At 42.2% G+C, this 22,497-nt stretch overlaps 1 protein-coding gene across 7 annotated transcripts in view; it reads left to right on the forward strand.

The window, feature by feature from the left end:
• The window catches only part of DGKI (diacylglycerol kinase iota), a 247,838-nt gene that overhangs the window by 167,068 nt on the left and 58,273 nt on the right, over positions 1–22,497 (forward strand). For all 7 annotated transcript variants that reach the window (XM_083401411.1, XM_083401415.1, XM_083401412.1 and 4 more), the window contains 3 exons: positions 8,661–8,761; positions 17,096–17,175; positions 17,883–17,927. In XM_083401411.1, coding sequence (XP_083257537.1) covers positions 8,661–8,761; positions 17,096–17,175; positions 17,883–17,927 — 226 coding nt within the window. The remainder of the gene's footprint in view (positions 1–8,660; positions 8,762–17,095; positions 17,176–17,882; positions 17,928–22,497) is intronic.

Consider the following 22,497-nt stretch of genomic DNA (forward strand, 5'->3'; position numbering starts at 1 on the left):
TCCCTGTTAGGGTGCCAGTTTACTGGCTGCCGGATAGGGGAGGATCGCCCCAATAGATGACAGATATTTTCATAAAATTGGCTATTTTATATGAATAGGAAGCAGATATGTGACTAAATGTGTAAATAATTGCTGTAATTTAAATAGAGGGAGTCTGTGGGGAAACTTTGGCCAAGTATTCTGTATGTCTACACTGTGTCTCAGGAGACAACAGAAGAGTGTGCCTTTGGGGGTCAAACCGTTGGAGAGTTATTGTGCCTGCTGTGGTTGCAGAGACTGATACGGGAGAGACATTTGGAGACATCTTTGTGACATAGAGTTGGTCTGCCAATGGGCCTGGTGCCTGAAGCCAGCTCCTTGGGAATCCTACCACCTTCCATTTTGTGGACATGACCAAGCCAGCATAGATATCACTGAGAAAGGAGTGCAAACATATTGGGAATGTGGGCTTGGGAGAGCACATCTTTGTTTGAGAGACTGTCCTGCCATGTGATGCCCCAAATCTTTTGGATGCAACACACAAGGAAGTGTTGCGGAGTTGCTCCTGGCAGTTGCAAGTTGCCCACGACTCACTTCCATAAGACAGTGTGCTCAACACACAAGTCTGATAGACCTTCATCTTGGTATTGGTTGTTAGCATCACATTCTCCCGTACCCTTTTGGAGATGTGAGCCATTGTCTTTAAGATGCCCCAAAACTCTTTTCTCTCTCCTCTGATGGCATCTATTTATGTTTTGAATGAGTAAAGCATTGTCAAAGAGAGCCTCATTTTTAATGTATCACTTCTAAGCTCTGACAACGAAATCTCAGTAGCAAGGTTAATTATTTTTCTTTTGTGGCCGCTGTTTTCCTTCTCCCTATTGTTCTAAAGGCAAGGGGATTTAATTAGTTTTGCATGTTTATTTCTTCTCCGGAAGATAGGTAATTCATTAATCTGTCACTGCAAACATGGCCCAGGGGAGATGTGCATTTTCTGAAGTTTAATTTCAGGGGATTTTTGTTTTTAAATGGAGGCAGATTTCTCACTGAATCATACCAGCTAAGTTAGAATTTCAATGGGATGTGATGTAGACTGTTTTCTTTCCTTTTTAAAAAATCTGTCAGAAATCTGTGACTGAATTCCTCCCTTGTCTGACTTTACGCAGACACTTGAAGGATAAGATATGGTTCACAAGACTTGTAAATAATTGGAAGGAGAATAAGGGTGTGTTTTTAATTAAAAGTTTTCATCCGGCTGAATCAAACTGGTGCTGTGGCAGAAATGTTGTTTAGATGTCAGATGAGTGCTCTGGGTTCAACCGCTAGCCTGGATTCTCTCATTTTTTTTCTTTTTGCATGTCAGTGGAGGCAGAAATACACATTCCAAATGCTGCTACAGCAGCAGTATTTCCACAGGGTCTGGATAATTAACCAGGCAGTGTTAGAGTCACACAGCTTCAACACAGGTGTGTGTCATATTGTCAGAGCGGTGTGTCTGGGTACATTTTCCCAGGTGGGCATGAGAGGAAGCTGCCACCTGAAGGGAGATGGACTTTGGGAGTGTTGGCCTGCTATAGATTTCATATGCTTTAGTCCTAGACATTGGGAGAAGTGGTCCAGTGTGGGCTTCCTCTTCATCCCACCAACATCATTTCCTGGATCTATGGCTGCCCTGCCCTTTTGTGTTCTGCACTGTTGCTAGATCCCATGAAGCAAGGCTGAGCAGGAGTTTCAGGACCATGGATAGCTCCAAATGCTCTGATAAAGTTTGAGAGCAACCTGAGCCTTTTTCAGCCTCTGGCCCCAGACTACCTCTCCCATGCTCTTCCCCATTGTGGGTAACTTCAGATTCTTAAAGGGTCAGTCCTCTGACTGGAAGATGAGCACCCCTCTGTTCTATAGCCTAATACGTACATGGTGTACTTCCTGCACCAGTGATGAGGCAATTGGTTCTTCAGGTTCAATGGAAGGCACCCATGAGGGTCTAGGTTCCAGCCTTACAGGCCCTGGGGGTATGAAAGGTTGTTCTGTTGACCCTTGGCTGTGAAGCTCAGCAATCTCATTTTCTCCAGCAATAGGCTCAGAGCCTAGAACCTCCTTAGTTGGAAACTCTGATTCTGAGTCTTGTTTGCAGGGTGAGGACATTGGGACTCTGCGACCCTCCAAATGTTGTTGGATTACAACTTTCCTCATCCCATGTTGGCTGAGGCTGATAGGAATTGTTAATCCAGGAGCATCTCAAGGGCTACAAAGTCCTCATTGTTGTACTATGGAGCGGCAAGGGTATCTTCTTTGGCCAGATACCTTTAGATGTGGACTCTAGTTCAGTGGCAGAGCATCTGCTTATCATGCAGGTCCCAGGTTTAATCTGCAGCATCAGCATGTCCCCTGCCCCAAACTATGGAGTGCATGAAACATGAGCTGGCCAATGGTCTTGCTTTGTATAAGGGAGCATCCTGCATTTCATTGTGGTTTCTAGTTCTCTTGTCCATGGGTGGAGAAGTGTTTTCAGCCCAAGGTCCACATATCCTCATGGGCAATCTTCTAAGTGGTGCCAAAGGCAAAATAGACTGGTGCAGTTGAATCCAGATGTTTCTGTGCAGACACCCCTCTCTAGCTGGGCAAATAAGAAACATTGTCACAATTAAAAACTCAAGGCTGGCAACATTGAGCAGGGATGTAGATGGACGTGGTTTGGGAAAAGGTCTCTGATTTTGGAAATCCCTATGGGCCAGATAGAGAGGCCTAGAGGGCCGCATCTGCTACTGTTCTATGCTTTTCTCTCTCCTTTGGGGCTTGGCTCAGAGTCTTTTATAAGATCCTAAATATGATGTCTGAAAAAGAACTGTACCAGCCACTACTCTGTTTCAAGGCCCATTTCAATTATGGACTTAAACGGATTGGATTCTGATTCTCTGTGTGTATGCTTCCTCCAAATGAGCTCCACCACAGATCTTGCCAGCAAGAATCTGCCAAAAGGGCCACAAATCAGGGCCTTTTCTGTTGCAGCCCCAAAATTTTGGACTTCCCTTTTTCAGGGGATTTCTATGGCTCCATTCCTCCCCCACCCCCAGATAAGAACTTGGCTGTGTCTTTGATAGTTTATTTGCTACAATCTGTTTCATTAATTGTAAATATTGATCTTTTTTCAGTGCATTTTTTGTGTGTTCTTATTTGCAAATTGCCTTGGGAATTGTTCATATGCAAAGTGGGATTACAGCGATTGAAACGGATACATAAATGAAAAATATCCATGGCATGGAGGAAAACGTGCTTGGGAAGAATTTTTAGAGTTCACAGCTTTGCTTGTGTACAAACCCATTTGTGCAAGAGTTCATTTGGCTCATTCGCTACTGATGCTGACGGCCAGAATACATACATCTAGGCTTCATGCTGGGCAGAAAGTTACTGTGAATTTATCATTCCACCACTTTGGAAACCCAACTCTGTGGCAGGGTTTTGGCATACAAGTGAGAATTCCAACAGTGTTCAGTGTCATTAGCACTGCCTAATACAAATGACTATCATTTTTGCTAACATGTGCCTTAGGAGGCAATGAAGCAGAACCTCTTATATGAATATATAGCTATTGCATTTCCTAGAGGCTTTCTGGTCTCAGAAATGCCCATGTTGATTTGTAATTTATGACTGAGAAATCGCTGCAAAGTCTACAGTGAACTGAATATCTGCAACATCTCGTAAACCTAGTTTCTGGATTTGTTTGTCCAGTAAGGGTAAAGGTAAAGGGACCCCTGACCATTAGGTTCAGTTGTGGCCAACTCTAGGGTTGCGGCGCTCATCTCACTTTATTGGCTGAGGGAGCCAGTGTACAGCTTCTGGGTCATGTGGCCAGAATGACTAAGCTGCTTCTGGCGAACCAGAGCAGTGAACGGAAACACCGTTTACCTTTCCGCCGGAGCTGTACCTATTTATCTACTTGCACTTTGAGGTGCTTTCGAACTGCTAGGTTGGCAGGAGCAGGGACTGAGCAATGGGAGCTCACCCCGTCACGGGGATTCGAACCGCCTACCTTCTGATCAGCAAGTCCTAGGCTCTGTGGTTTAACCAACAGCACCACCCGCATCCCTTGTTTGTCCAGTACTGGTAGACAAATAAAAAGACACGAGAAGAACTGGTTGAGGCCAAAGACCCATCATCATCCAGTATCCTGCTCCCACAGGGGTCTCATGCCCATGAGAAGCCCACATGCAGGACCTGAGTGTAACAACACTCTTCCCCGCTCAGTTTGATTCCCAGCAACTTTCTAAAGGATGTGGATAAGGCTAAAAGGGATCACAGAAAATCTTCACTCAACTTGAGCGCTGTATAAAATAAATGGCAGCTCTGCAAGAAGTGGCCAATAATTTCAAAACAAAGATGTTAGAATTAGATCGGCCAATATAATCCCTGTCTTAAAAATGCTGGAAGTGGTAAAAAATGGATTCTTCAATATTATTATGGACATCCTTTCCCTAAAGATACAGTTGCAAAATTAAATGTAAGCTTTATATTTGATATTATACAGTGGTGCCTCGCAAGACGAAAAGAATCCGTTCCGTGAGTCTCTTCATCTAGCGGTTTTTTCGTCTTGCGAAGCAAGCCCATTAGCGGATTAGCGCTATTAGCGGTTTAGCGGCTATTAGCGGCTATTAAAGGCTTAAGGGATTAGCGGATTAGCTGCTAAAAGGCTATTAGCAGTTTAGTGCCTTAGAAAAAGGGGGTAGGGAGCAGGAAAAAAACCCCAGGAATCGCAAGACATTTTCGTCTTGCGAAGCAAGCCCATAGCAAATTTGTCCTGCGAAGCACCTCCAAAACGGAAAACCCTTTCGTCTAGCGGGTTTTCCGTCTTGCGAGGCATTCGTCTTGCAGGGCACCACTGTATATGCGTTTCCTCAGGTCTTCTGAGGAACAACAACAACTAGTTATCCAAATGGCCTAGGCAGAACTCAAAACTTAAAAGAATAGGGTACTCATCTCTGTATCTTGTTCTTAAGCCAACATATCCAGATAGTGGTGACAAGGTGCTTGTCTGAAGGGGAAGAGAGAGACAATTTCTAGAGCACTGAGGAAGCTGCCATTTCTTATTTTGTTCTGTGTCTATTAGTCTTTCAGTTTTTCACTGCAACGTTGCTGGAATACACCCCCTTTCCTCAGATATGGACTATTCAATTAAATACTTGTGTTGATTGAAGTCTGAGGACTTGGTTCATTTCATTATCTGCTCTCTGGCATTTTTAAAATCACCTTTCCATATAAAAATGTGTTTTTATACATTATCTCATATTGTACCATCTAATGAGAAACCACACAAAACCACGCAGTCACCACCCAAAGCGACAACCGCAGGTCAACACAAGTAAAATAAAAAAATGTAGCCCATATAATTTTTTAAAAGCCTTGTCAATATTTAATTTACGCCCCCTCCCTGATTTTCCCACCTCCTGTGACTTTAGAGGGCACTGGCACCATCCATCATATTGATCTTAATTTCTCAGTCAACTTCTTTTTGAATGTTAAATAAATGTCTGAGTCAAGAAAGGGGCTGAATCACCTGGCTTGCAGCCTGCTGTTATTCGCCTGCTGCTTTCTCCTCTATCCCCAGAGTTCTGAATCTCCAGATCTACCTACAAAAACAAAAGAAGCAGCAGGTAGATCCTACCCTGTTAGATGAGATGTCCGAATGCCAGCTAAAGCAGACAGCTGTCCCCTGAAGCTGCTCAGGAAGTTATGGGTGCAGCTTTCTGTCTCAGACGAATCATGACAGCTTGCCTTGCATAGAGAGAGGGGTTTTTTTTGACATCTGAGGGCACCTGGGCAGCATGGCAGCTGCTATTTAGCACTGGGGAATTATTGTCTGTCCAGAGCAATGTGAAAACCATAATTATTTCAGCTGGTTTGGTTCGCTATTCTTAGAATCCTTTAAAATTCCAGCGTAACCTCTGAAGCTCAGAAATGTGTTGTATTCCTTGTTGCTTTGCTGCAATGAACAACAACGAGAAAATTATATATTATATATGTATTTTCAGTTCATGGTCTTAACCCGTAGTTACTGACTGTTACTTCCTGTCACTTCCAAGACCAGACAGTCTCTGCCTTTAGGTGCTGCTTTAATAGGGAGTTTGCGCTCAGGTTGTTTCTGGGTTCTTAAAATTTGTCCAGAGGTGACAGACCTGTTTATAGCAATCAACCAAGGAACAAATTCAGCTTCCTCAGAGATATTTGCTAATTGCCTTCTCCATAGACTCCAGAGGTCAGTGAAAATATATCGCCTTAGGTCCAAAAGGTCTGGTAGATTTTAAGCTAAGGAATAATGATGCAATAATTCATACGGTGTAAGTTTACTTTTTGAAAGGAAAGTGCTGTTTTGTTGTTGTTGAAGCTGTATGCATGAAATAACAAAGAGCCACATGTCACAACCTGCCCTGGGACCAATATTAATAAATGTTAAGCCCGTTTTTTAAAAAAATCCCGTGGAAGAAGACATTTGAGGACTATAGGCATGCATTCTGTTCCCAACCGCTGACATCACCTCTGTGGAGAAGGCAAGGAAAATGGCCAGTTTGGAGCAGTGGTTAGAGTGTTGGACTGTGACGTGGGAGACCAGAGTTCAAATCTCCACTCAGAAAAGAAGCTCACTGGGTGACCTTGAGCAAGTCACTGCCTCTCAATCTAACCTACCTCATAGGGTTGTTGTGAGGGTAAAATGTGGAAGGGAACACCATGTAACCTTGATTTCCTTGGAGTAAGGCAGTGTATTAATGTAACGAAGAAACTAACCAACTAACTAATAAATAAAAATGGTTATATACCATTCTTTGTTTGAAGAAGAAGAGAAGAAGAGTTTGGATTTGATATCTCACTTTATCACTACCCGAAGGAGTCTCAAAGCGGCTAACAATCTCCTTTCCCTTCCTCCCCCACAACAAACACTCTGTGAGGTGAGTGGGGCTGAGAGACTTCAGAGAAGTGTGACTAGCCCAAGGTCACCCAGCAGCTGCATGTGGAGGAGCGGGGAAGCGAACCCGGTTCCCCAGATTACGAGACTCTTAACCACTACACCACACTGGCTCTCTGCTTCTTTTGAGAAACATTCCTCTAGCTTATATGCAGTGGTGCCATGAGGGCAGAATGAACAGACCCCACCCCCAAAATGTAGCACATATTGAAGTGAGCAAAGCAATGTACATTACCATCTAAAGACAGCCCTCCTCCTGTGATAAAACCATTGCCCAGAGTATAAACGTAGCTATTGCATTACAGAGTGATAGCTAATTGAATCAGAGTAGTAGACCCATTGATATGAATGGATTAAAGTTACTGAGGGTTGGCATGGTCAGATATTATTATATAAAAATTATACACTGCTTGATTGCTCTAAAGCCTCTTGGATCTGTTGCAATGATAAGGTATACTCAATGAGGGAGGGTGTCTTATCTAAGGTACCGGCAAAACCTGGAGTCAGCATTGATGAGACTTCTGCTTATAATAAATTCCTTATTAAACTGTTTGCTAAGCATTCATTGGAATGTGTGTGCTGTTCGCTTCAAACAGTTATTGGCAGGGGTGAACTTTGATTGTCTTTTTATTCAATAGCAAATCTAGAAAGTTTCCTAAAGTATCTGGAGTTCAGTATATGCCTGTCACTTTGTCTAGAGAAACTGGGTCAGGTGTGTTGTGCTAAGCTGCTAAGAGGAGCTGCTTGCAGGTGTGAGCTAGCATCTTCAAAAAGTTCAAGTGAAGCTCATTTGTGCTGGGTTCATCATACTGAGGACTGCTAAAAGCACAGCAATTGCATTCATTTGTTCATTCATTCATGTATAGGTACTGTTATGCCATTGTTAAATTATATTCTTAGGGCCGTTTATATATTTTTTAATCATCATCATCATCATCATCAAATAAATCCATTAAAATATAAAATCAAGTTGAGAACAGTCAGCAAAATCAAAATTGTAGTTAAAAGCTTGGGGGGAATGGAAAGGTTGTTTCCTGGTTCAGAAAAGATAACAACAAAAAAGGGGGGGTTGTTTCCAATATTTTCATTTAAATGTTTTACTTATTTATTTCCCTCCTTAGTTTTAATGAATGTATAGGGGTTTTTTTATTTGTTGGTTGGTTGGTTTTATTTTTGTAAAGATGCCTTGAGCTGCCTGTGGTGAGGGAAGGTGTCTAATAAATTTATTTATTTAATTAATTAATCAGACAAACCTCTCTGGGGAAAAGCTTTTCCCAACTTGAGAACTACTTTAGAGAAGGGCCTCTCAGGTAGCCTTCCCCCTCATCTTAGACAGCTGGGTCTCCCACTGAAGGTCCTCTGTAGGAAGTCCTAATCTACAGCTGGGCAGATTTCAAATTTTTAATAGAAAAACCCCAGCAGGTGCATGCCAGATTTGTAACAGAAACTTTTCTGACTTTCTCAAAAGGACTTGTTGACCCCTGTGACCTTCAAGGAATGCTGTTGCATTGAATCAAAGGGTGAACTGTTTTATTTGCAGAAAGCTCGTGATTTGAGATTGGCAGCTCAGTGCTCATGGGGATTCGATTTTTATTTTTATTTTTTGCTTTTTGGCTTCTGTTATTCCTCTCTCATTGCAGCTCATTCTAGGAAAATCAGATTCTCTCTTCACAAAACCGATGTTAGCTGTGACCCTGCCTAACATTTCTCTCGCCTTTCCTTGCAGTCCCCATGCTGTCTTAGAGCGCCTGAGGATCAGAGTGAACAGAATTAGTTTACAGGATTATGAGGGACTGCATTATGACAAGGAAAAGCTTCGGGAAGCTTGTAAGTATATATATAAACATATAGCTGATTAGTATAACTGCATTCATGTGTTCTCCTGTGTATATAGGTAGCCTTTTGATATTGGGCTGAGATGTATTGGCTGGGTTTAGTCAACAGCCATTTGCTGCCAGGTCCTGCCTTCTTTGCTTTGTGCTCCACAGAACCCGAATGCATTCCTGATGCCAGGCAATGTGGCTTTTATGAGGGAAAACATTGGGCAAGAAGATTTGTGTGCATTTATAGCATCTCCTGCCCTTCAAACTTATAGCTTGGCGCCATTTTGAAAGAGGCAGTTGGGACTGCCCCTGTGTTTACCAGCACATTTTCTTTTAAAATGCTGCTCTTGTAGTTGGACGCTTCCTGTAAACAGAAACCAGCTGATCCCTCTATGACGTTTAGTCCTTCATTGCAAGAAACAATCTCCAAAGCAGACGCGATCATTATAGGTACACAGTGGTACCCGTTCCAATGGGATCCATTCCAGAGGCCTGTTCACAATATGAAAAGCCCGCAACCTGAAGTGCTGAATCTGCACAGGTGTGCGGTGCAATTTGATGCTTGTGCACATGTGCGAAGCGCAATTTAGCGCTTCTGCACATGCGTGAGTGGCGAAACCCAGAAGTAACCCTTTCCGGTACTTCTGGGTCACCGTGGGATACAACCTGAAAAAAAGTAACATGAAGCAAACGTAACATGAGGTATGACTGTAATGGTTGAGCAAACAGGGAATCAAGAAAAGCCCTGAAGATAGAGATCTGGTGTGGCAATGGACAGCTGTGGTGGATAAGGCAAAAGTAGCAACTCCTCTTTTCAGAGCAAGCAGGCCACTTGTTTGGAAGAAACCCATACCATATGGATATGTACACAGGCCACAGAGAGGTTAGGCTGGCCTCAACCAGAGCCAGGGCTTTTTCAGCTGTGTCCCCGATCTGGTTGAACGCTCTGTCACAAGAGACTAGGGCCCTGTGGGACTTGACATCTTTCCGCAGGGCCTGCAAGACAGAGCTGTTCCACCAGGCCTTTGGCCAGGGCACAGCCTGACTCCCTCCTTTGGCAATCTTCACAGAACTCTAGCCCAGTGGTTGCCATCAATTTGATTTGAATTAATTTTATAATGAAATGATTTTAGAATGTTGTATTATTTTATTGTTAGCTACCCTGAGCCCGGCTTTGGCTGGAGAAGGCGGGATATAAATAAAAACTTATTATTATTATTATTATTATTATTATTATTATTATTATTACCATCATGCCCTGCTGGTGCACTTTCTTGAGACATCTGGCAAGTCTGCATGGAATGGCGAAAGGCTGAATCACATACTTCATTCTGGCATATGAACAATACAAATGTCTTATACCATAAGGGCCTCATGCAAATACCCTTGTAGTCATGAAAAAGATTCCCATTAATTTTCCTGATTCTCAGTTAAGACCTTATCAACCTCGAACTTCACAGCTCCGCTGAGCAAAACAATACACAATTTCTGGGAGAAAGTACTCTAGCAATTAATGGTCACGTTCAATCAATGATGCAGAAGTCCAAGGGAGAGGTCAGCCAATCTGGCGGTGCTGTTGACGGCAACACCTTAAAATGAAGTCCTTTTCCTTGGTGACATGCACCGAATCGTTAATCAGTGCAGGATGTGGCTGCTTGCGATAACAGTTTAATAGAGTCTTGTTCATGCATCTGGCTCATTATTCATATTCAATTACAAGGACGGCTGTTTGTTATGTAACAAAGCTGCAGCTTCGTTTTTTTTACAATATGGGATTCCCTGGTAATTACTGGATGGCAAATCTTCTAATTGGTGTGCTTATCTTCTTGTAGAAATATGGTTATTCTGTTTAGACAGTTTTATGCTCCCAGACACACACACACACACACACACACACACACACACACACACACTTTTCACTGTTCACTTGGTTCTCTTTCCCAGAGTTGAAAGATGATGGTCTCAATAATGGGAACACAGCTTCTTCTAACAAGGCTAGTGCCAGCTCTTGCTACATATTTCCACCCAGAAAATTAAAGCCTTCGTCACGGGTTTGCCAAACATTCTTCATGAAGATAATTGTTAGGGTTTGTGGGGAGAAAGCATATTAATTATTGAAATTATGCTAGCTAATGTCGACTGCCTGGTTTGTGGTGGGAGAGCTGTCTTGGATGGTGCTGAGCAGAACTCTTCATTGAGGAGAATCATTTGCCTGAGGAAAAAAAATTGCCAGATTGCAGCAGCAGAGGTGATTCAGCTTTGTAACGTTGTGGCGTGGTGCACGACAGTACCTCCAACACAATGGGGCAGTTTGGACATCATGATAAACCTTTGTTTATTGGAGGGACATGGAAGAAGACATTTGGGGACTGTAGACTTGCTTTCTGCTCCCAGCTGTGAGCATCATCTCTGTGGAGAAGATAAGGAAAATAGCCAGTGGAAGCAATGGACTAAGACATGGGAGACTAGGCTTCAAATCCCCGCTTGGTCATGAAACTCACTGGGTGGCTTTGGCCCAGCAACAGTCTCAGTCTAGCCTACCTCACAAGGCAGGATATAAATCTAACCATAAATAGCCTTTGACTTACCCATTCATGCTCCCCTCTCCAGTGGTGAAGGTATTGGAATCCTTTTCTTCAGTTTTTGAAGAAAACAGCTTGTTTCATTTGAACCTGGCAAACTATGGTTCACCTTATCTGTAGTTTGTTTTAAACCAGCCCAATTCAAACTAAGAGCTATGAAGACAGCTTAGCTTAACAAACCACAGTTAAGATTAATCACAGCTTAGGGTTCATATGTAATGCTAAACCATGGTTAATCAAAAATGGAAGTGAAAGCTTCATCTCCTTGTGGATGTGCCACAGGAGGAGTGAGAAGGGCGAGGAGACCACGAGTCTTTGACTTGTTATGGCTTCTCCCATCATGTTAAAACAGGAATAGGCAATGTGGGGCCCTCTAGATGTTGTTGCACTTCAATTGCCATCAGCCTAAGCCATCATGACCAGTGCTGATGGGATACTTGGAGTTGTAGTTAAGCAACACCTGGAGGGCATCACTTTGGCTTCCCCTACATTAAGTCATGGTTTACTAGGTTGTCCAGTATTTCTTTTGGATGTCTCTCTTTTGCTGAAAAAGCTGTAGATCACTCTCCAAATGCGTGGGTCATGACTCTTTCCCAATGTTCCCCTTTCAATCTTGCCCATCTAAATAGGCAGTAAATGATGAAAATCATAACATAGAAACCCGTTTAAGAATGAGCCATTTTATTATCCCTTTGGGAGCCCTGCAGGAAAGCTATTAAGATTTTTGCCTGAGACATGTCTTCATGATGGAGCATCAAATACTTCGACACCAGCGTAATAACCTGGATCATCCAAACTCAGAGTAAATAAATTTTGCTCTTCTTGTTTGCTTGAAATACCAGTTTGATTCTATCAGTGGCCTCATCTGAAATTGAATTTTTTTTACTCCTGCAACCAACTCGTCATACATGCTGTTCAGAGAAGATTAATCTGGGCTCCACTGGAGGTAGACAACTCATTTTTGAAATCCTTCCAAGAAATTAAATGATTCCATACTTTCCTTTGTATTATTGAAACAGCCATATTTTTTTAACCTTATTTTACCCCATTTTTGTTACTCACCCCACTGTTTTATTTTAGTTCTTTCTGTCTCCCATCAGAGCACTTTGGTGATAGAATGGAACAATATTATTATAAGAGGTACAGGTATTCACTTAGGACAGTAAATGTGTATGTGTATGCTTGAGAGGTAATCCAATCCAAGTTCCTTCACTGTAACCAAATCATTCCCCAAAGATGAATTTGTCCAACCAAATTGCTTAGTTCATTTGTTCTTTAAGGGTAAGCATTCTTCCGATACAATAGTTTCCAACCGGTGAGTAATTCTGGAATGACTTCCAAAATCTCCATATAGGTAAATGTTACATCAAAGGGGAGCAAAATGAATTAGTGGAGAAAGTAACAAAAATCTTAAATTTCTAATTTTTAAATGAGGCTTATTGTCTTAATGGCTGAAGGCAGGTAGTGTGGGTGTGGGTAGTACTTGGTGAACATCAGAAACTGAAAAAGCACTTGAGAATGAGTTTAATTCACCAGATAGAAGGGGCTTCATTCATCCCCTTGGCTACTTATCCATAGAAGACTTTGCTATCTTCCAAGTGTCAAATCCTCAGAAGTCCTGGGTGACTTGAATTCTGGAGGCAGTTGCATGAAATAATCCAGTCTATACAAATAGGCTCAATTTGCATAATTTATTTTAATTGTAGCATTTTCACCAGGAATGGGGAACCTGTGGCTCTCCACAGGTATGACCAATGAACAGGGATGATGGGACCTGTAGACTGACAACATCTGGAGGGCCACAGGTTCCCCATCCTGGCCTCATATAGTGACTGCCAGTTGTATGCCACTGGCAAGGCCAGGCTGAGTCAAGCAGCTGTACCCAAATATAGATCTGGAGGGTCTGACTCTGACCTCTAGCTCAGAGTCTGTAAAGCCAGTGCACCAAAGCTAGAAGCTGGAGCCTGATGTTCAGCAAAGAAAAGCTACTGCTCTGGATTTTCCAGAAGGTAGAAGAAGACAAACCTCCTAGTGTCTATGCCAGTCTGGTCGACCCAAAGGAGTGTTTCTGCGCTTAGGTCTAACCGTATGCCATGATGAATGCATTGCTAACTGCTGACCTGTGTTTTCTCCCCAGTGACGCAGTTCCAGGATGGCACAAAACCAGTATGTGTCATTCTCTGGCAGCTATTGGGGCCACAGTGTCCCCTCCCTTCTTTAAAAGTGTATTGTAGAAGTACCAGTCAGTTGGGAGCTGTGATTTAAGTTCCCCACAAGGACCCAGGATGATGATGCACCAGGAGCATTATGGGAAATTAAACTGGCAGTTCCTAGAACTGACAGAGCACTTCATCCCACCACCACATAAGCCTACTAGCGGCTGCTAATGTGTGTGTGTGTGTATTTTCTACCAGTGAGCACTTTGCCAAGGGCTCATTTAAACCTGGATATTACCGAAGGCACGAGCGATGTGATGTCACTGTGCTCAGAATTAAGTAGCCCCTGTCAGCAGCACTCGGCCAAAAATGGAATGACTGCTTTGTTTCGGCGTAATATTTCAGCAGGCGAAATGGAGCTCTTGCTTCTGATAAAAACACACTCATTTCCCCCGTGCTGAAAAGTTTAACAGAAGAAAATAGCATGAAAATTTATGAACCAGCTCTCTCTTAGCCCACTTACAGGAACAGCGGTGATGTACTGGTTATTGTTGTAAAAAGATAGAAACCAGCAGCTAATGAGGAAGCAGCAAAACTAGATCCCAGCAAGCCCTTAAATCTTCAAATACTTCTTTTTTATGGCATGATAAGCTAACCAATAATAGTATGCAAGCAGACTTTACTCTGTCAAAGAAGCAAAGTTTGACAGCCATGTCCATTTCACATCTTATCAGTGCCTTGATGTCACTTTTGAAAACCTCTGACATTTGCACTAAGAACAGGGATGAAGAGAACCTTTTTCAAACTGGGGTCTGTATTCCCTAATTTCAAGGGTCTTATGCCATTGGTGGGCAGGGCAATGGATGTGACACTGATGCTCACCTTTGTACAGTCCAGGCATGCAAAAGTAAGTGGCTTCTACAGTTAGCATCTCTTCATTCAGACATGCAAGAAGCATTGTTATAGTTCAAGTGGATGTTCTAGCCAGGCAAAAGAGCTGGATGATAATGATCACCTGGAGGATAATGCATGAAAGGAGTTATTGCATTTCATGGTCTTTGTGGATGCGCTGCTTATATTTTCTTCTGTAAATGTGTGTATAGATACTTGGCAAATGAGGATTTTCCTTAATGCTTCTGATGAAGTGGGCTGTAGTCCACGAAATCTTATGCCACTGCATTTGTTTGTTATTTTTTCTTTAAAAAGATTCTTCTCAATATTTATGTATCTGCAGTTGAGTTTCTGCTCAGTTAATGAAAGAGAAGTTGGAGGCACAAGGAGGGCTTGGTCACTTAATTTGATAGCGTCAGTAGTGGCTTGTGTCTGCAGATCTAACTTGATAGGCATCTTCTGAAAAGTCTCTCTGGAGCATCTCACCCATGGACTGCATTTAACACGTCTTGATGCCAGTGGTCTATGACTAGGGTATTTCCCCTCTTTCACATGAATAGGACAAAGTACTTCCACATTAGGAGGGCTGCACTGATTAATGTTGAGAAGAGTATCCTTGTTGCTTGAAGTAGCATTGTGCAACACTTGATTTATTGGAGGAAAGGTAGGGGGCTTTTAATGAAATACAGAAGCTTCATACCCTGTTTCTTTCTCATTTTCATCAAATCACTCCTTGTCCCCTTCAACTGCCTTCGAAATATTATAGCTATGGGTTACAAGAGAAGGGGGCCAGGTCCCACTGCCTTGTATTCTGAGCCCTGGCACAGGAGCTAAATTAAAGCTCACATGAGATGTATGGAAAGGTAAACAGAGTGAAAATACATGGGGGGGGGGGATATTAGCCTGCTGTTGCTTCTTATGCTTTTAAAAGCTCTGCATTAAACAAAGTGCCAACTGCAGACTATTCATTAATTTCCAGCATGGCAGAAATGAATGTCAGAAACAGTCCTTTAATTCTTAAGCCATTGCAGCCAGCTTAGAGCTCATAATATGATCAACCGTAAGTAGTTTGTGATGAGTTTGATAGAAGAAAACTAAATTGTTTAATGATGCATCAATATGTAATCTTGAAGGTTTTTCATCTGTTTGAGGAATTTAAAGCTCTCCCATGTATTTGAAATGCACCGAGTATGTATTTTTGAAATAGAGTTGTTGTTATTCAGTTTCTGTGCACTACAAAAATACAGTGCTAATGATTCCTGGGTGAGTTTATTCTTAAACTGTTTCAGCACTGTTGTCAATGATGCTGGGTAGAGAGGTCCATGCTCATACACACTCTTGCAAAGGATTAGCAGTATTAGGGCAAAGAGCATAAGTCACTAAGAAATTCTACTGCACACTGAATGGGAGCTATGCAAGAACTACTGTGGTTCTACACTAGGGGATGGACAACTGCAGCCCTCCAGATATTATTGAACTCCAGCTCCCATCAGCCCCAGCCCCAGCATGACCAGTAGTGAGGGGCGATGGGACTTGTAGTCCAGCAACATCTGCAGGGTCACAGGTTCCCTGCTCCTACACAGCTCTGATTCATTTCAGTGGGGATTGAACAGGAGAACCTCCTGGTGGATTGTGTCCAAAGCTCCTAGGAGACCAGGACACATGCAATTTCTTTTCTGTGATTTTTGTTTTTTTACAAATGGGGATAAATGACCAGATGTTAATGAAACCCAGTGTTTCCATGGTGTTTTGAATTGCTTTACTGGACTTGCTCACAAATTTGACAGCTGCACAAGTTATTATAGCTAGGAAGTGGAAGGGGCAAGGTGAATATAAAATGGAAGAGTGGTATAAAGAGGTGCGGGGCATTAGCTATTAATGATAAATTAACACGTGCTATTAGGGTAATGGGGAATATGCAGGAGAAATGATTTTTAGGAGATATGGAGGGTGTTTGTAGAATTTGTACTGTTAAAAAGGAAAGGGGTCAAAACATCGCAAGAGGTGTTGAAATTTTGGGAGCCTGGATAATTAAAATGGAATGGTCTCAGGGGTGGGGTGCACATTTTATTCTTATTTATTTATTCTTATTACTTTATCAAAATATTTTTTTTTTTAAAAAAAGAATAAGTAAATTGCTTTTCTTTGATTCCCCATGCTCTTTACATTACTAAAATTCATGAAAGCCTTCTCCAATGAACAATGGTGTATGGAACATGAAAATTTCTACTCTCTCTCTCTCTCTCTCTGGGAATAATGTGAAATATAGTAATGTCGCTTTATGTTGTCATGAACAGGCTTGACTAGATTTTCTGAATGAATCCTGATTTTTTATTATTAACTATGCTGAGGTGAGGTATCACAGCTGAGATACCTCTATTTTAAAGTATGACTGCAATCTGGTACATGCTTCCTTGGAGTAAAACCCATTGGCTTTCTAGGTTGGTATGCACCAGGCACACCGTAGACAGCAAACCTATAACCCTCCAGGTGTTGTTGGACTCCAACTCAGTAAGCATGATCAATTTTCAGGGATGATGGGAGTTGTAGTCTACCAATATTTGGAGGACCACAGGTCAAACGAGCCTTGTTGTATAGGATTGTGCTGCTAAAAAGATTGCACAGTACTATGATTTCTTTCTGTTTTGCAATGTGCTGTAGTTATTATTATTATTATTATTATTATTATTATTATTATTATTCCTGTAGCTATTCCTCTGGGAATGATAGTTGTCAGAGGAGACTGTGATTTGGAGACCTGTCGCATGTATGTGGATCGCCTAGAGGAGGTGAGTTGCTGAAAATCACACACATGTACACAGGTATTCAGGGCCAGATTTAGGTTTGATGAGGCTCTAAGCTACTGAAGATAATGGGGCCCTTTATATGTCCAGCTGTAATTTGTCAACAACAAATTGTGGCTGTTTTGTTTTTTTGGAATATATGCTATATGGTAATTTATGGACCTAATAGGTATCTAAAGCCATTTGCACATAACAAAATATGTACCGTATTTTATCAAAGTAATTGTTGAACTGAAATACAATTAAGCAGAAGTATATTTATAGTGAAATACAATTAAGAAGAAGTATATTAATAGTGAAATAATTATCAAGCTCTAACTTAAAATGATTTTTTATTCATAACAAACTTAATAATGCAAACACATTGGCATTTGGCAATAACAAAAATGCCTTTAGAAACACAATTTACAAAGACTCATAATCTAGTCTCTAGAAACTTGCTATAACATGAAATAATAATTGGTGTAAATATATGATGCAAACTACTAATAAAATAGCAGAATGTAGGCACCTTATATAGGGACCCATTACTTACATCACAGGAGCCTACACAACATTTTGTGACATGTCTGAACAAAAATAAATGAAGAAGTTTGTATATGGCAACAAGTTAGCAAGGATGTTTGGAAAATGATGGAGGCTGAGGCTGGTTTGGGACTAACCATTCATTGTTTTGATCTTTTTCCCTCTAGGATTTACAATCCGTAAGTTCAACAACACAGAGAGTCCACTACCAGGTACAACATAAATGGTTCCCAGTCTTTTTAAAAGTCTCTATTGTCCTTGTCTCTAAGTTTTCCAGCTAGCTTTGCCATTTCAGCGTAGTCCATCAGTTTTTCTTGCCATTCTTCTTTAGTTGTTATCTTGTCTTCTTTCCATTTTTGGGCTAGTAATATCCTAGCTGCTGTTGTGGCATACATGAATAGTCCTCTATATTTTCCTGGCAAGTCTTGACCTATAATTCCTAGCAAAAGAGGACATGACTCTTGAGAGAGGGCAAAGCCACATTTGCTTCCTTTTTATATAATATTTTCAGTTCATGCAAAGATCACCTGCAGCAGTTTCTGTTTGCATTTACAATCTGTTTTTGAAGGTTCATCCTCCAGCGTCCATTTTAAATATAATCTCGTCTGATTCACGGAGTTGCATTTTTAATCTTGTTTCGCCTTAAGGAGTATTCTCTTGTTATCACCTTCATGCACTTTCCACATCATTTTCCCCAGCATGCTTGCGCACACGCTAAAATGAAGAGTTTAATACAGTATAGCACCAGCAAGGGGATCCACCTTATAAAAAGAGAGAGAGGTGTTCTACATTTTTGAATTTTCTCATGTAGAATAAGAGCTCATGCCATTAAGATCAGTCGGGATGGTCTCAGGCCAGTCTTTGCTGCTCTTTCCAAAGCGTGAAAAATCTATAAAAGGTGAAGTTAGTAATGGATCGTTTCTTTCAGAGTGCTTCGTTTCCAAAAAATAGGTACATCAAACATTTGCATGGAGTAGGTATTATCGTTGCCACCACCACCACCACCATGATTTAATATATTACCTGCCGTTCACCAGCAAGTCCCAGTGTGAATTACTACAGTTTAGGAACAAAACAGTGAAAACTGTTCTTTCAAGCCCCTTAGTAACACAAGGAAACTGCATTTTTTTTATTGAGTGTCCCTTCATAAAAAAGTAACATTTCAAACCTGATCCAACTAAGACCGAAGTAGGTAAAAGGTAAAGGTACCCCTGCCCGTACGGGCCAGTCTTGACAGACTCTAGGGTTGTGCGCCCATCTCACTTAAGAGGCCGGGGGCCAGCGCTGTCCGGAGACACTTCCGGGTCACGTGGCCAGCGTGACATCGTTGCTCTGGTGAGCCAGAGCCGCACACGGAAACGCCGTTTGCCTTCCCGCCAGTAAGCGGTCCCTATTTATCTACTTGCACCCGGGGGTGCTTTCGAACTGCTAGGTTGGCAGGCGCTAGGACCGAACAACGGGAGCGCACCCCGCCACGGGGATTCGAACCGCCGACCTTTCGATTGGCAAGCCCTAGGTGCTGAGGCTTTTACCCACAGCGCCACCCGCGTCCCGTTAAGACCGAAGTAGACATGACATTAAATGCATGAACACAACTGACATTCTTCTTCTTATTACATAAATAGTAAATCTTGGCTTATACCAAGTCCCATGAGATGGACTGTTACTGTAGTATATAATATATACTGTAGTATTTAATTATTATTATGTATTTGTTTCTACCCCTCTCCACTTTTCCCTTATGGGATTCAAGGAAACTTGAAGAAACAAACAAGAATCACTAAAAACTTAGGGGGGGGGCGTTAAAAACTTAAACATTAATAAAATTAAAACTATATACATAGATAACATCTGTTTAAAACATACATATAATTACAATAACAACTGTAGTACTTATATGACCCCCATCTGCAGTAAAAAGTGAATATCAGGACAAAGGTTCCAGACTCGTGTTTTCCCTAACACCATAGATTTTCATGGTGCATAAAAGTTTTTAATGGGGGAACATTCAACAATATGATCCCCCATCAGCAAACTGAAATTCTACATTCCAGAAATGGGTTTATAATCTCATCTCTTATCTGTGAGGACTATACTTCTGTTGCAACTAACCTGGAGCCTTGACACTCTTCCTTGCAGCTAGCATTTCATAGGTGAGGGTCATCATCTTTGACGGTTTGCCACTGAAATGGTTCCAGTCTCTTTTTAATCCACATTGTGGAGAGGGATAATGTAAAATATGAACTGGAGGGGGACGGGACAATGAAGTCGTTGCAGATGCTTGAAATGAGATTTCTTCCAGGACCTGCACATTTCGGAACAAATCCTTCCTTGGGGCGCTTTTGAACAGCAATTCTCATCAACAGCAAGGGAATTATTGTTGGAGTCACTGTAGAGTTCTTTTCTTTTGATGAGGACTGCTGTTAAGAAGTGCTACAGAGGAAAGGCCCTGTTCTGAAATGTGTCGGGCTTGGAAGAAATCTCGTTTCAAGCATATGGAGTTGCTTCCTTTCCTCTTCCCTGATTGTGATGCTTTCCAAGTTTTGTGGTTGGTAAAATATGAACTGTCATATTGCCTTTCCTTTGGTAATGGATGTCTCCACCTGTACCAATCAGATTGGCTTGGACAGAAGTCAAGCTTTTTCGCCCACCTGCAAAGTGCTTCTCAATGTAGTGCTTTGAAAGGGGCTTCTGAAGACCCCTGGGAGCAAAGAAGGTCAGCTGACATCATTGCGATGTCAGGTGATAAGTAAGTGGCTCTCCCCACCTGTCAAATGTGGCCCACAAAGGGTTGAGAAAATCATGATTTGGCCTCCCAGGCAGATCCACTTCCCCACCCCTGATGTGTATCAATGAATCACCCACCCAGTTCTGCAAGTAAGCCTATTTGAATCCTCTAGTGCATCATCAGCACTTGATTATTACTCATTTTGAATGGACTCCTAGATTCTCTTCAATTTCCCAGGGAGTTATTTATATATTCTTTGAGCATCTCTTTGAGCTCTCAACCCAAAGCAGCGTTGTCTTGTTATCAACCTGGTATGAATTATAGAGAGAGAAAGGTGGACAGTACCTGCGCTTGAGCCTTTTAGTTAATAGAACTATCTTCCTTTCTCACTAACAAGGTGTCTGGGGCACTTTTAGATCTCATAAACAAAGTACATTTCATTCTTGGGGCTCCCTGGAGTTTGGAATGGGGAGAGTCAGCAGATAGCATCACCATGAACCCAGCTGCAAATGAGAAACTTGCCTCCAGATGCTGATTTGTGTTCCCTTCCTTTTTGTGTGTGTTGCTTGCTGCAGTATGTTTAATACATAGACACCCACCCTCATGTAAGTGAGAGCTCCACCTCCCTCTGGTTCAGCTGCTGTGTTTGGGTTGCCTTCTACAAAGTTACAGGGAGAGAGTCAATAGATTCCTTCTCCGAGTGGATGACTGCCAAAAGCAAAGGCTGCATTGGCTGTGCAGCTGCGCCCAGGAATCTCCCCTCCCCTCTTCTTGTCAAACTATCTTCATCTGAGTTATCAAAGTCAGTGTTTCTCATATATTCCTCATTCTCTGCATCTTTTACCTAAAGCAGTGTCTGCACTCAAGTTAATTAGTAGATCAGCCGAGCAAGAACGGCACTATTCTCTGCAGCAGAGCCAGCAGGTCTAGGTGTGAGGCTGGCACCGCTGCGCCAGCAATCAATGCAGTTTTTTGGGGTGCCAAAAAAATGTGGTTAGGGATGGAGAGGTGCTGTGTCCCAGAATCCTGCAAGAGATGCCTCTCAGATTAAAGTGCAGCCATAGCTGAACCTTTCTGTCTGCAATGTGGGATGCATAGAATATTGCAGGGTGTATCCTGTGCTTTATTTCCACCACTTTCAGTTGTACCCTGGAGCTTCCTCCTTTCTGTCCTTTGATGTCCATCACATCACAGTTTTTAGGATTAACTGAGAATTCCTGTGCCACAAGAACAATTGCGTGTCAAGACACCTAGCCACCCCCTCGTTGGGAAATAACTCACACAAAGACATGGATATTAGGTTAATGTCATTGGGCAAATCTGGCCACAACTTTATTGATTACAGAATATTGGCTTAGGCATTGAATGGACCCCACTATATCTGACTCCTGCCTGATGCACAGGAAGTCCAGTAAGGGTAAACCACCAGAAGGGGGTGCCCTGATGTGGCCTGGATCCCCTGGGCAACAGGGGACAAAGTCCCCTGGCCCCGGTGGGGAGTGGGTGGCCACACGGTCCACCGCAACTCCTCCCCACTGGGAAGTGGAGCAGATTTACTACTGGGGTCTACAGCAAAATGCTGTCAAATGGAGGTTTGCTGTTCAGTGCTCCAGCCAGCGAAAAATTCTATCTTCCCGAAGAATCTATCCTGTCCCACCTGCAGTTTCCTTTCCCGCCCCGCTCCAGACTTTCAGTGTGCTGAGGCAGCTGAGCATGCTCAGTCCTTATTGGACCATTTTATTTTGGGGGATGGCAGGGGTTGCCCCCTTAACACCCCCCCCAAAAAACTTGGTACTTCTGCAAACTGCATAGATGTGCATGCTGCTATCATCCTCCTCTTTTACACATTGGACATGATTTAGCTATAATCCTGTTGACACTCACCAAGTGAGGTTGGTGGTTGTGGTGATGATAATTAATAAATAAATAAATAAATAAATAAATAAATAAATAAAGGTATTGCAAATTCACCATAATTTCCCAGGGCTTGCTGTTTTCCAGAGAAAGTGAACTCTCTGAAACTCGCGCTCAGAGCAGGGTTCATGCCTAAATGT

The sequence above is a fragment of the Podarcis tiliguerta genome (assembly GCF_965153285.1).
Source record: "Podarcis tiliguerta genome assembly, chromosome: 10".
NCBI lineage: Eukaryota > Metazoa > Chordata > Lepidosauria > Squamata > Lacertidae > Podarcis > Podarcis tiliguerta.